Source organism: Vigna angularis, chromosome 11 (genome assembly GCF_016808095.1).
Source record: "Vigna angularis cultivar LongXiaoDou No.4 chromosome 11, ASM1680809v1, whole genome shotgun sequence".
In the NCBI taxonomy this organism is placed as follows: Eukaryota; Viridiplantae; Streptophyta; class Magnoliopsida; order Fabales; family Fabaceae; genus Vigna; species Vigna angularis.
In genome coordinates, this window is record NC_068980.1 from 26,599,369 (window position 1) to 26,614,953 (window position 15,585).

General features: G+C 31.6%; 2 protein-coding genes and 1 pseudogene across 2 annotated transcripts; all 3 read left to right on the forward strand.

Moving 5' to 3' along the window:
- The first annotated feature begins 2,807 nt into the window (after window positions 1-2,807).
- LOC108332344 (protein BCCIP homolog) lies at window positions 2,808-7,691 on the forward strand. Its single transcript, XM_017567564.2, has 8 exons — window positions 2,808-3,174; window positions 3,280-3,342; window positions 3,534-3,758; window positions 3,856-4,068; window positions 4,179-4,244; window positions 4,363-4,437; window positions 4,515-4,571; window positions 7,281-7,691. The coding sequence occupies exons 1-8, from the start codon at window positions 2,971-2,973 to the stop codon at window positions 7,377-7,379; spliced, it is 1,002 nt and encodes a 333-aa protein (XP_017423053.1). The 5' UTR covers window positions 2,808-2,970; the 3' UTR covers window positions 7,380-7,691.
- A 1,493-nt stretch (window positions 7,692-9,184) lies between these two features.
- On the forward strand, window positions 9,185-10,905 carry LOC108332425 (protein SENSITIVITY TO RED LIGHT REDUCED 1). The gene is made up of 2 exons (XM_017567687.2): window positions 9,185-9,384; window positions 9,885-10,905. Exon 2 carries the CDS (start codon window positions 9,941-9,943, stop codon window positions 10,772-10,774), a length of 834 nt encoding a protein of 277 aa, XP_017423176.1. The 5' UTR covers window positions 9,185-9,384; window positions 9,885-9,940; the 3' UTR covers window positions 10,775-10,905.
- LOC108332426 (fatty acid hydroperoxide lyase, chloroplastic-like) lies at window positions 10,723-12,326 on the forward strand (annotated as a pseudogene).
- Window positions 12,327-15,585: the final 3,259 nt, after the last annotated feature.

The following is a 15,585-nucleotide window of genomic DNA, read 5'->3' on the forward strand; positions in this document are numbered from 1 at the left end:
GTAAATTTATTTTAAAAACTGAAAGAAAAAAAATAGTTTTCTGTTTGGTGAAGAAAACAACTTGAGTTGTTTCTCATATGAAATAAATGCTCCAAAAGATAAAAAGTGCTTTCAATTAAAAAAAAACTATTTTTCTTTACCGTAAGTAAATATATTTAGTTTTTATTATATAAAAATCAATTTTCAGTCATCATGTTTTGTTAGTATTAGCAAAACCACATTTGTTATTGCATTTATTTATTTATACTTTTAAAAATTATCTGAAATAAAAATTATATAAAAATCTTTGTAAAATATATTTTAATTTATTTTATCTCTTTACAACACACATCTTAGTCGCAGTCACATGCTACTACCTTTCCATAATCCCATCTGGAGCGTTAATTTAAAAATATGTAGATCGAACGGTGAGAGATATTTTTCTGGTCCAAGAGATATGATAATCTTTTCCCACCCTAGTTTTCACCTAGAGAGAATTATAAAAAATCAATTACTAGAATTAGGACATATCCTTTGACTAATATAGTGAATCGGAATTTAAAATATGAAAAATAAATTCAAATTCAAATTAAAAATATTGCCTACCACATTCAAAGTAATTTCATATTAACATATAATTAGGTTACATCAAATAAAGTAAGTATTGTTTCTAACAAACCAGTTATATAATTATTGATATAAAATTTAATATATCAGTTATTATATCTTAATATGATTATATTATATATATATATATATATATATATATATATATATATATATATTATTTGTTATTATTGATTATGCTCGTATGAAATTCGGCGTAGTAGTGTTTTATATTCGATAATAACAAAAAAAAATCAAGATTACAATAATTTAAAAATTCAATTTCTTTGAAAAAGTTCAAATTGATAGAATATATCCATATTTAAAATATAAATCAAACTAGATAAAAACAGTATTTGTTATACATGATACTCCAAAATGAAAATTCAAGTTCGTAATATAAGAATAAATCATATAACAAGTGAGTTATTTTTCTATTTTTTCTTTCTCAAAAGATCTGTCTATCCAATGATATTGTTTTCCTTCACAAAATTTAAATCTAACAATTTACTTAATTGTTGTTTATATCATTAATGAAATACATTGGATCAATAGAAATATTCATTTATTTAAATTAAAGAAATTTAATAATTTTCTTAATTTTGGAGAGCTTTTATGAATAAAAATATTGCAATTGAATAATTAGAGATTACGAGATTATCTATACTGAAACCAAAACAACCATGATAAATAGTATCTCAAAAAAGATAAAATCATAGTAAATTTTAGTATTTAAGTAAATGCAAACACTAATTATTAAACACAACCCTCTAATTTTTCTCTCTCACTTTCTTCATTTTCTAGTTATCTCTGCTATTCTGGGTTTTGAAGAGAGTGATGGCAATGGAGATGAGATCAACTTTGGCTCTTAAATTTGCATTCAGATGTTGGATGGCACTGAAAAAATGGGTTATTTCATGTTATTTAATGGCGGAAGGCATTGCTCGTTCTGTATAAAGATTCAAAAGCTAACCCTAGTATCATCATCTTCATCATATGAATCATACTAAAGTTTATTTTGTAAGTATTTTTTTTTACTATAGGAGGTTTTGATATATAACCATTGATGTTCAATTTTGATACTCTTCAGTGATTATGTAAAGTGATTCACCTTAGACTCTTTTTTTTTGTGTCATTTGTTTTTGTTATTTATGGTTTTATTTTTGATATAACCATAAGAAACTTGTATTTTTATTATAACAAATAATAATAATATTAAATATTACACCCATACATAAATTGTAAGGCGCAGATGAAGACTGGGCATAAAGAGAAAAAATGTTAAACACACTTTTTAAGACAATATCAAACCTTTGAGCAAGACACACCTTCATGGGGTAAAGAAATTGTTAAAAAAAAAAACTATAATTCATCTTAAAGAAATCCTATATTTATATATCTTTTATCTAAAGATAGTATTTTATTAATTATGTGTTTCATTACTTGGTATCTGTCGATCTTTTATACCCTTTTATTTTCTACATTTTTTAAACTTTAAATTATATTATTTAAAAATAAGTTTTTAAAATATAAATTTAGAATAAACAAATAATTTTAAAATATAATTAAATAAATTTCTATATTAAAATATTAATACACATAAAGCTGGTAAATTGGATAGTGAAGATAATGAGTTACAATTTTGTGATTATCAATTCAAGTTGAAAATTAAGTGCTGATATTTATAAATTTTGTAAGTATATTTTAAATTAAAAATTTTATTTTTGATATGATATTCTTTATTAAAATTCAATAGTAAAATATATAAAGTTATAGTTAATTATAAAACTAATTATCAAAATTACACGTGTGATCTTTTGTTAAAAGATTTAATATATTTGTTTTATTGATTTAATTTTTAAAAAAAAGTATATCTAATATAAATTCACAACTCAAATAACCTTCAATAGCGACAATCTATATCCAACTAATTTGATAAATTAATCAATTAAATATAAAATTTTAAATATGAAATTCAAATCTTACTTAATCGATTGGATTGCATTCGAATTTAACCCCTACTCAGAAATATTTTAGGTAGAAGAAAGAGAAAAAAATTAGAAGGAAATTAACTCCGATAACGTGTAATCCGAACAATCCATATCAACTAGTCCGATAAATTAAATGATAAATTATAAAAATTAAACTAAATTAGAGATTATTAAGAAAAGAATTTGAAGGAAATTGAAGAGAAAAGAAAGAAGGAGACATAGTGAAAATAATAATAATAATAAAAAAAAAACAGAGTGGAAGAAGCACAGTCTCTAGGGTTTATACAGCACGAAACGGACAAGCGGCGAGATGTTCGGAGCGGAGAAGCAAAAGAGAAACAGAGTTTAATTTCCTTCAAAAAATTTGAGCGGGAATTGAATTGACAGTTTCGTGATGAAATCGAACACCGAAACCCTTGCAAGGCCAAAACGCCGCCGTCAACGACCCAAATCATGGCCTATTACATTCTCCCCTTTCGCTCGCTCTCTCGCTCGCATGCATTCTCTACACGCGCCCAAGCGACGCTCTCAAAACCCTAACCCAACTCGCCCTGTTATGAAACCCCAATCGTCGCAGTCTTCTCACCATCATTTGGATGTAAGACTTCTCATCCCAATCCTAACGTGTTTCTTATGGATATAATGTTTCTAATTCAACATTGAACTGGTAAGATTAATCGGAACAATGCACGTGTTGTTTAAGGGAGTTGTGAGAGAAGATTTTTACAAACCCGAACATTCCGAGTCTTCAGGCGAGGATTCTGATGTAAGGCCTTTTACCTAATGCTATTGTTTTTTTCATTAAAAGCTGTTTCTAATTCAACATTGGATTACTGAGATCAAGGTTTGCAGTGGCGGACACTCCAAACACTTTGAAGTTGTGGCTGAAAAAAAATGGTCACGGAGCATTTTTTAAAACCTGGACTGAGTTTAATTGAAATAGTTGTGTTGTTATAGGGAGTTGTCCAAGCCGATTTTTCATTTTTCGATCCCAAACCTGATGATTTTCATGGAGTGAAGACCTTGTTGCAAAACTATCTTTACAATGAAGAATGGGATTTGAGTGACTTTGTAGAGTTGATTTTGGAGCAGACCACCGTTGGGACTGTTGTTAAGATAGAGGATGATGAGGATGAAGGAATCTTTGCTCTTGTTACTGCCCTTAATTTCTATAGATACCGGGTAACTGGCCTTCTCTTATGCCTCAAACTTTCTATGCTTTGTGACTGGTTTAGCAAACAGCGTCAACTTTCTAACTGGTTGTAAATACTTTTGCTAGGAGCATAGATGCATTGTGACACTCAAGGATTTTCTTCTCCATAAAGCTCACCAAGAGAAGGGTGTCGTTGACAAGTTGAGATTGCTTTTGGTGGAGCAAGAACGCGATGTAGCTCTCCTGGTATCTCAGCGCATGGTGAACCTTCCTCCCCAGCTTTTGCCACCACTTTATGATGCCCTTTTTGATGAAGTTTTGTGGGCCACAGAAGATGAGGTTAGATGTCAGTAGTATCACATTGGTGAGGTGTTACTGCGTGTTTCTTTTTGACAGTAGAGAGGGTTTTCGTACTTAGAACTTAAATTGTCGTGTTTTGTATTTAACAGCCAACTGAGGAGCTCCGAAATTCCTTCAAGTTTAAGCATTACATAATACTTAGCAAAGTTTATGTGGTATGTATGATGCTGTAGAATCACCCTTTTTCGTGTGTGGCTTATGTTAAGATGTTTTCTTATGCTCCAACTTCATTGTTCCCTAACATTTTACTTATCTTTGGGTGTCAAAATATAGCTCAAGAAGGCAGCACAGAATGATAGTGAGGAGAGAGTAATTTATTTAAATCTTGAGGATGAAATATTGCATAAGGTATTGATATTTTTGGGCATTATTTTGTGTTATTTTGTTTCTGATTGATTACTGATTATTTTCCTGATAATATCCAGTTAAGTTCGTTGTCCTTCTACTTTCCATTGCAAAGTCAGCAGCTTGCACCTCATGAGGCAAGTTTTATGTTTCTTTAATCTTAATTATCATTTTTATGTTCTTAGTTCTTATTAATATGCTGAAAGTTACTTATTTTTTAACTTTTTAATGTGACCTATAATACATCTACGATTTCTTTGGCAAGGTGGTCTTTTTTCGTGGTTGTGATGTTTACATAAATGGAGCAACATGCACAATACAGATTAGTGAAATTAAGTTAGTTTTTTGTTATCGAGGTAGTATAAGTTAGCCTAACCAAAGTGAAATTTGAGCCTAATTCAGCCTCACATAAGTAGCTTAGTAGGGTGAGGTCCATCATATGTCGAGGACAAGACGTCTCGAGCACGATACTTGGAGAACCGATAATAAAGGTGACATTGTAGACCCAACAAACTTGATTAGGATAGATTTTGAATGACTTTGAAACCATTGAGGAAGTAAGATTTAAGCCTAACTTAGCATCACACAATCGTCTTATTAAGAGATTTGTATTCATCTATATATTATAATTAGGTTGTATATGTTTTTCTGTTAGAGTCTCCTAGTTATTGATTTATTAATAAGTACTCCATGGGTATGGGTTATAGCACTTATTAGCAAGACCCACCTATACCTGGGAAAGTTCCAATTGGTGTGAGGCCTTATAGATATCCTCACACCCACAATTGAAAAATTGAGAATGCAGTGAAGGAGATGCTAAATTTGGGGATTATATGGTACATTGATTAGGTTTATGCCATTCCTGTAATTCCAGTGAGGAAGAGGACTCCGTATGACTAATGTGTATTGTGTATTGTACTCTTGATATGATATTATGTGGTGGACGAATTACTTGATGAATTACACAGGGCTAGCTTCTTTTCCAAGCTTGTTTCGATGAGTTGCACATGATGTATGTATGTGAATAAAATTTCCAAATATTGTGAATGAAAAAACTTGCAAGGATATAATGGATAACAATGGGAAAAGTAAAGAAAAAGGGTGAGGAGTCAAAAGGTGATAACTTAGGATGAGGATCTAGGTAAATCGAATTACTTTTTCAAAGAGCTATAGGCCAATCCAAACTTTCATGATTAGAATTCGTTTTATGGATGAATGATGGAGTAGATCATAAATGACTTGGTTCTTCATGTGATTGAAAATCAATCTTTTGTGACTTTCATTAATATGTAACGAAAGGAGGAGTAGATGGTTATGTTAATTTTTAAAGAGCTATAGGCCAATCCAAACTTTCATGATTAGAATTCGTTTTATGGATGAATGATGGAGCAGATCATAGATGACTTGGTTCTTCATTTGATTGAAAATCAATCTTTTGTGACTTTAATTGATATGTAATGAAAGGAGGAGGAGATGGTTATGTTAACTTTTCAGTTGGAATGATATGCTGAGTTTTTTTATCGGATTACTCCATAATAAACATGGGTGAGTTGGAGGATGGAATTAGGTAAGACTTGTTTAAGAGAATTGGGATCAAAGAATGTGACATCAACAAACGTGTAGCGTATCATCTAATATTCAGAGAAGAACATCAATACCCCTTTTTAGGATGTGAGTATTCAAGGAAAACAAATTTGATGACCCTTGAAGAAAGTTTGTCCACACTAAGAGAAGCACGAATAACAAAACAAGTTCAGCCAAAGACACAACTTAGATGTGACACAACTTAGATTCCAAATGTCCCAATGAATGATGCGACATAACTTTACTATGGACAAGAGGATTAAGCTTTGTTTTCTTAATTGACATGACTTGATCAATCTAATACTTGTAAGTTGTTGAGTCGAAGACCATTTTTTAAAGCTTTAACCAATTGGATAACCTAAGAATCATGAAGAAGCTTAGGAGACGATGTTGCAAAACAAGAAACAAAAGAAATTTTTTCTAAAGAATGGAGGCCACATGATTCATGTCCTATGCCAATCAGACAACTCGAACCACTTTTTTTTTTTATAACAAAAAGAATTAGCATCAAATGTGACAACACAAGTTAATGGTTTAGTCAGAGACAAGAGTGGAAGGACAAATAGAAATAAAGGCAACAAACTTCCAAGTTTAGGGAAGGAGATGGAAAGACTTGGCCAACTCCTTTGTTGGAGGCAATCTTAGATCCGTTTGCTAAGGTAATTAGGAAACGTAGGCTGTTGAAAGATCACGGGTTGAAGATGTTTGGCCTTAGATTGGGAAACGCATGCCTATTGTAATAACACATACTGGCACATTGAATATCTCGTTGTGTCTAAAAGTTTGTTTCATGTCTGTTTTTCTTTGATTGTTATGAGGATCCTAGTTCTTACACAGCAAGATTGGATGTTAAGAAAAAGACTACTTTTATAAGTTATTATCTAAAGTGTAGTTAACTTGGTTTAACAGCCAAAGTAATAATATCAAATTGAATTTTCGTTTCAATACCAATGGATATGATTCATTGGCTCATTTCTCTTCGCTGCTACATTATTAGCACGGGATTAAGTGGGCTATAAAATAGAACTTTACATTTTAATTTGTTCACTTTTAATTTTGAATAAGGCTTTACATTACATTCAAGGTTTAGATGGGACTAAAAATTTAAAACTATTAACGGGGAAGGCACGCAACTGTTTTTAATTCATTTTAAGGTGTAATGTTTGTCAGTGTCTTGCTAAATTTTGATATGGTCGAAGTGAATAGCAGTTTCTCTTATCAACTATATTCTGAACGATAAACTCTTTTTCTGCTTGCTGCAGCTTAGGAATTACAGGTCAATGGGATTAATCATGGCTGTTGAAGCAGACAAAATCCCAAAATTTCGTCAAGAATTAGCTTCTCTAATAAATGAAAAATGAAGCCATGTAGAAGCTTCCTGAAGAATTAGCTTTCTTGAACATGCATTTCAACTTATATATTGCAAGGGTTTGAGCTGCCAAATTTTGAAATTTGCTTTTCATTATTAATTACCCTTTTGTTCTGGAATGATTGTCGTCTAGATACTGATGACAACTTCCCCCCAGCTTTTATGGTAAGCGACCCAGCAAAATAGTGTGTTCTCCATTGCAATGACTATGAATACCATTTAGAATTAGTACGAAGCTGACTGTGAATGTTGGTGACAATTTTGTTTAAAAGAAAAGAAAAAAAATGGTTGAAAGCAACTTAAACTCTCGAATACTATTCTATAGAAACTTTATATAGGCACACGCACACAATTTTGTTTACGTCCTAGTCATCATGAAACTGGTTTCTAGTTGTGGTAAAATAGTACAACATGAATGCTATAATAAGTTGAACTTAACACTGAAATCCTTATAAATTTATACTTATTATTAAGCTATAAAATTTAGTTATTCTAACATCGACAAAATGCTAATATAATAGCGTTTATTTAGAGTATAATGTATAATTAAAATGAAATTAATAATTAAAAATGATCTACGTAGTTTACAATGTTTCAGATGTTTTAAATAACTTCCTGTGTTAGAGGATTGCTAGTTAAAAGATACTATAGAAAGAGGAGATTTTAACGATCTTACATGAGATAAAATATTACAAATTACTAAAATATTAAAATAAATCTGTCTTAGATGATATTATAAAAGGATTTTCTTTTACAAAGCATATTTCTATTGCTGTTCACAAAGACGGCTATGTAGCTGTACTTTAATTTGCTTTAAGATTTAGTTGTATAGTTATAAAATAAAACACAAAAAATAACTATTTGAAAATAAATCAATCTCATTATATAATTTCAATTAAATTTACAAATCATGGTATCGTTATAATCCATACACGAATTAAGAAAGACCACTAATCATTCCATCCAAATTCTAATATTAGATACTTTTTTGGAAGATTTTCATTGAGTATTACTCACGGAACATGATTGGAAATATAATATTATTAGATATAAGATTAATTAAAATATTTAAATGGGTTATAAATCTGAAGTTAAAAGTATAATATTGATTAGATATGATCAATTTAAAATATTTGAATGGTATAAAAAAAATTTATATTGTAAGTTTGTTTTGTGAAATTAAATTAAATTTAAAATATATTTCGAATTTCATTTAATATTATTTTTTCTTTACATTTTTTTAAATTCAAAAATTCTTTCTTTTGTAACCATTACTGTAATGTGTCAAATAAATATAATGTGTTAAATTATTTTTTCTTCATTTAAAACTAACACATATAAAATAATTTAATATTTATTAAATTAAAATTAATAGTATATCTTATCTTTATATTTATAATAATGATTTTATATTTTCTTTTATTTCTTTTTTATTTAATGTAATCCTTATATTTTTTATTCAAAAAAGATTTAATGTGATTAGATGGTTAACGAAAATATAGGAATCATCACATTTAATAAAAAATATTTCAAGTTAAAAAAATATGAACTAAAAGTGCTATTAAACTTTAAGATTATAAGAATAATTTTTATTATTTTAAATTCCTATTTTAAACTTTAACTTCATATATTAGTTCTAAAAAATGTTAATTAAAATATTGTTAATTTAAAATGTAATTGACTTAATTTAACAGAATTTATGTTAAATTAGTTATATACAATATATTATTTACTTTATCTGATTTAAATATTTAAAGATAATTTAAATATTTAAATATAGTTAGTGGTACTGAGAAAAAAACCTAATTGAAAGGCTGATCTCTTCCATAAACCCAGTCCTGCAGCCAGCTTTCTCTCATTTCTCCTCGGCGGCATGGCAGCAGCGGCTGTTCTTTCAAATTTCTCCGCCTGGAGCTCCGGCACCAAAAACCGCGCTGCCACGTCTTGTCCTTCACCGGAGGTTTTTCCAATCTAACCAGCTTACACTGTTCATCAAGGTAAAGACTTGGTATTTATGGAATCCCTTATCTAATGACATACGAGTAGGATCATGCAATTTGAGAAATTTTATTAGGGTGTGCTGTCCTTAAAGGCTACCATAGTTTCATTCTACAGAAGAAATTACTTTATATTGGAGATTTTCAATGCTTAAGATTTCTAGGTTGAAATACGACACTGATAGGAATGCGTATCTAGGTTGATTGTATATTGATCCGTACTAAGTCTTTATATTGATTTTGGGTTCTCATGACCACCATTTCTTGGGTATTTTTCATTGATGAGCATGCTGGGGTTATCATCAACGTTAATTTTAAAAGATGGTTTGGCAAAGATGCGCATTTACATTATGTTTTTGCTTACTTTAGTAGTTTGCACCCACAAGTTTTTATCATCGTCTTGAATGAGACTGTTTACTAATAACATGGATCAGGCTCCTGTTTATTTTGCACGAGTAAGCATGGAAAGCCAGTTCTAAACACAATGTAATTTTACCCAGAATTTGACATTCCATTCCGAGGTTGAAGCACAGAGACTAAGAATTATAGAGTCTCAATGGCAGCTTCAGAGAAAACTCTAACAATTAACAACTGCACAACAAGTGAAGGTTGGACAGTCGTTTTACCCCGTCGCAGCAGACAAAGAAGAAAAGCTACAAAATCTAGAGTTTTGGAGGAAAAACAAGAACCATGGACTCCATCAGATTCTCTGACTGATCCAAGCAAAGAAGCAACGTTGGTGCAGAAAATGGAAAGATGTATAAACAAGATTGATAAATCTGAATTCTATCATACTTTCAGGGATCAAATTCAAACATCAGTTGCTGATTACTTCAATAGGGTTTTGGGCTCAGAGATAAAGATGCAAATGGTCATTTATGGTATAGGAAGCATTGAATTGTATGAGCCCCCTCGATTGCAGCTTAGCCTTGCAATATTGTTGAGAAGAGATTTCAGTTGGATTGGAAACGTAGAGGTATTTGATCCTATTCTTTCTGCAACCGAGTCTCAGGTTTTGGAAACTCTTGGTTGTTCTGTCATGTCCATAAACGAGCATGGGAGGCGGGAGGCACTAAAGCCAACAATGTTCTTCATGCCTCACTGTGAGGCAGAGTTATATAACAACCTGTTGCAAGCAAATTGGAAATTGAACCTCTTGAAAAACATGGTATTATTTGGGAACAGCTTTGAAACATATGAGCAGCATGTGTCATTGTGTAAGAACTCACCTATTCTTAGTTCAGTGGGGCATATTTTGGCTGCACGTGGATTTACAAATGAATTTAGAATCCAAACAGTTTCAGATGATTATTATAATGCATTCCATGATTCTAGTTGGCATATTTTCAGCCCTATCCTTGAGTCAGAGTTGCAATTTATCAATTCTTAACGGAGGGTTTCTGATAAACATCAATATTTGGCTGTGCGTCATTTAAGCATACTCTTGATCCAGTGTAAGAACTCTTATCCTCCTATGGCTGTCTCTTGTATCGAAATATGCTAACCAATCGTTTCTTTTCATATTTGGCCATTTGTTTCTTAGGGTATCTTAGAAACATGAATTCATGTAAAGTTGTTGGTAAATGCTTTTATATTTTTAATTTAAAATTTAAAGCAAAACTATATTGTTACTAAGTCAGTTTTTTTCAAATAAAATATTCCCATTATTACAATCGAAATGTCAAATGTATTATATATATATATTATAAAGATTTCTCAAAAACTTTAAAATAATTTTGTGGATTTTTTTTCTTTATATATAACTCATCTTATTTATCGTCTCAATGTCAGATTTATTACTTTGACACTTAAATTTTGTATACATGTGTTTAGAATAACTTTTAGGTTTAATGTCTCAATAGGTCCTTATTTTGGTTCAGAATCTCAAATAGATCCCTGATTTTTTTTACGTTTCAATTGAGTCCTTATTTTTGTTAAATTGATACAAATAGATCCTTTCCGTCAAATTCAACAAACGGTGTTAATAAGTGTGTCAGGTGGCATGGTGACTGTGTAATTTTAATAAACGTGTTTAAAACGTGGGCCAATTCTATTTATTTAAATTTTGAATTAAAAAATTAAATAAATATATTGGAAATATAATTAAAGAAAGGACAAAGTTGGAAAATCTCATTCAACTTTCTGCTGAAAGCTCCATTCTCTCTGCAATTACGAAATCAGAAATGAAATTGGGAGAATTAGAGTTTCGGCTGTCTCTCATCCAGAAAAACGTTGTTGTTCGAGTGGATTGGAAAAAATCAGGGTATACATTATGCAAAAATCAAAATTATAACAAAAATATTTTTCGTACTTTTAATGTTCAGGCACTGATGAAATTGCTGAATGGCTGATGCATATAATGTAACAGGGAAGGATACCATAAACAGAGGTAAAATCGGGTTCGGGTTGACCCAAGAAGAGGCAATTCACAACCTACTTTTCGTGCTAGGGTTCAATTCCTTCAGGGGTTTCACCATCCCATCTTTGATTGATGCCATAGCAAAAGACTCCGCGTTACAAAAGAAGCTAAAAAAGGAAGCCAGAGAAAACGACGGCTCAACGCTGACGTTTGTCTCCGTCAAAGAGATGCCTCTCATCCAATCAGTGGCTACGAAACACTGCGTATGAACCCTCCAGTTCCGCTGCAGTTCGGTCGTGCCCGAAAGGACATCCGTTTAACTTCTCACGACTCCGTTTACGACGTGAAGAAGGGGGAGTTGTTATGCGGCTACCAGAAGCTCGTCATGAAAGACGTCTTTCATTTTTGACTAACCGAACCTCTTCAAACAACCGGTTCACAAAGGAAAAAGGGGCCCAGTTGCATGATGACGAACCCTAAAACTCCAATTCCCCCAATTTCATTTTTGATTTCGCAATTGCAGAGAAAACGCGACTTTCAGCAGAATGTTGAATGAAATTTTCCAACTTTGCCCTTTCTTTAATTATATTTGTAATATGTTTACTTAATTTTTTAATTTAAAATTTTAAAAAATAGAATTGAACAACAATTTTAATGACACGTCTATTAAAATTACACAGTCACCATGCCACCTGACACACTCATTAACACCGTTTGTTGAATTTGACGGAAATGATCTATTTGTATAAATTTAACAAAAATAAGGACCCAATTGAGACGTAAAAAAAATCAGGGATCTATTTGAGATTCTGGATCAAAACAGGGACCTATCGAGACATTAAACCTAACTTTTATTTCTACTTCCCGTCATTATTCACTATCTTTCCAAATCTCTTTATACGTACACTTTGTTTTTCGTATTTATTTTGTGGTATCACCTATTTTCTTCGCTCCATTGTCGCAATTTTGTTTGCAGAAGCAAACAAACAGTTAAATTCTTTATGCATGTGTTTAGAATAACTTTATTTTTACTTCCATCAATTATTCTATTTTTTAAATAATACTTTTCTTATTAGAGGAATTAAAACTAGGTTTTAAGATACTTTAAAAGATAAAAGCATATTTTATCATTGTTCACATGTTAATTTGTCATTAAAACCGTCAATTTCTTCAAAGATAATCATTAAATATAATTAATTTTAATTTAATGTAAAATCTAAATCTAACAATTGTTTTATAATTCATTTTTAGATTGATTTGTGTTTTTTTTTATTATGTGTAACATCCCAAAAATACACATAAAACCATATCTAGAATATTTACATATAATAATATTACGGTTCTGAGAATAAGAAGTAAGTTATGGTTGAACGGTTACCAAAACTACGTTAATACCGATTGGTTATACAAAATAAGACCAATCCTAATGACCAAACGGTCCTATGGTTAAGCTTTTACTTCCACTTCTTCCAGAGCCTCTTCCAACAACTCTTCTACTTCTGCTCACATCCATAGGATGATCATTGCAACAGAAATAATGATCGAACGGACAAAACAGACAAGACAAAACATAGGGTAAGCTTATGAAATTTAATTAATTCAATAAAACCTATACTTCACATAAATCTAACATAATTCAATATAAAATCATGTAACATCCAATCATGCACTTCCAATCAAAATTACACGTCAAAGCATGCAATGACCAATCACTTTACTTTGATTGTCCGGCTGTATGAATTCTGTGTAGCTATGACGTTTTTGCACCTAGGTGATATAATAGCTGGGATGCCCTCAACAGCTGCCACCCGAGGTTAGTCCGTTCCGTCCAAGTTCACCTTATGGACTAGGACCTCTTGCCATTCTCACACATGACTTACTCCTCTTTACTTGAGAATGAGTAATCACAGAATATCAGGATAACCGCCAGCTAAGCATAACCACATTCATACTCTACCATTCAATAACCACTCATGAGATATTCCTCCCTGGAATACTCTTTCATTTCCATACCATTCCATTTATATTCCATAATACAATCAAACCAAACCAATACAAACAGATCCCATCTGAAATCAAAACTGAACAATAACATTCCCCCAAAGACAAGACCGAACGTTTTGAATACTTTCTAGACTAACACAGCTGAACACTTAGTGTAAGACCGAGCGGTCTTCCACTTATACACCGTACAGGACCGAACGGTCCATTCTAGATAAGACTCATCATAAGCCGAACACTAGTGATAGTATTTGGACGTTTACTTGTTACTCAACAGTTACTACAGAACAATATTTTACTAGACCGAACTCCTAAGAATGTACCGAATGCTAAATATTACATATAATTTAGACTTAACCGAAAATCATAATAACTATTGCTGGAACCTGAGAACTTAAACCGAACCCTACAAGATTTAACCGAATACTATTGACTTGGACCGAACACTCTTGGTTCAAATAGAGTACACAATGGGGTATAATAAAAATACTGAGCGCTTGGTTCAAATTCGAACACTATTCAGACCGAACGCTTGGTTCAAGACCGAGCACTACTGAGACCGAGCGCTTGGTTCAAGATCGAGCACTACTGAAACCTAGCGCTTGGTTCAAGATCGAGCACTACTGAAACCGAGCGCTTGATTCAAGACTGAGCACTACTGAACTTAAATCAAAATGAAGGAATATATATACAATTACACAACACTTATTTTCAATGAAGGATAAAGGTAACATCTATGACTGTAAGTACTATAGAATACATTAACTAAACTGTTTAGAAAGCATAAAGAGGAAACTATACTTAGACCGAACGCTTACTTACAAGTATACTAAGAGAAAATCGATTGGTCCTTAACTGAAATTCTCCACAGAAGAAGAATCCAGTACAGACCGAATACTCAAAGGAAAACCAAATGGTCAATAATGACTTTCGGTGACAACCACAGGATTATACAGAATTCTTCATACTTAAGAGCAAACCCTATATCAGCCGGTTCACATCATTTGTAACTCATACGCTTATTTATACAAAACATGCACTAAAAAAAACACTTCATATTCATCCATGGATCAAACAAACATACAACCATTCAGAACAAGAAATCATAATCAAATTATATAAGTTTCCCTTACCTCTAAACGTGGCCGATCGCTCACAGATGCAGGATATGTTTCACCACTACTAGTCTTATACACTTAGAGCTCACCGATTTAAAAACTAAACCAAATACAAGACCAGAATTGCTATCAGAATGAGATGATAAACTCATGCAACCAAAACTTGGCTTGCATGTGTCAGAAAACGAACGGTCTAAGACGAGAAGTAACTCACCAGCTTAAACCACAACTTGATCGATGCAATGGAAAGCTCTTGACACCAGAAATACTCAGGCGTTGCCTGAATGATGATCGGAAGAAGAAAAGGATGAGAATTCTTAGAGAGAAGATGGAGAAATCTAGAGAGAAGGAGGAGAAAATGGGGTTCAACAGTTTGGAGAAGAAGGGTGCATGCATAAACCGATCGGTCCACTCTCCTGCAGCTACCTGTCTTCCACTTTCTGAAATTCTGAACCCTTTCATTGACACCTGACTTCCACTAAATTGGAGTTTTTAAGGGTTCTTGACATTATGAAACTTAAATATTTTTTTAAAAATTATTAAATAGAGATATATATTATACTTTTTTATGATTATTGACGTATTTATAATTTCAATTTATTATACATAAACAAATTATAATTGATAAATATAAATATATTACAAGTATACTATAAATTAACTGAATTAATTTTAGGAGAGACTCATGAGTCATGCATATTTTTCAGCTGTTAATTAATTTTT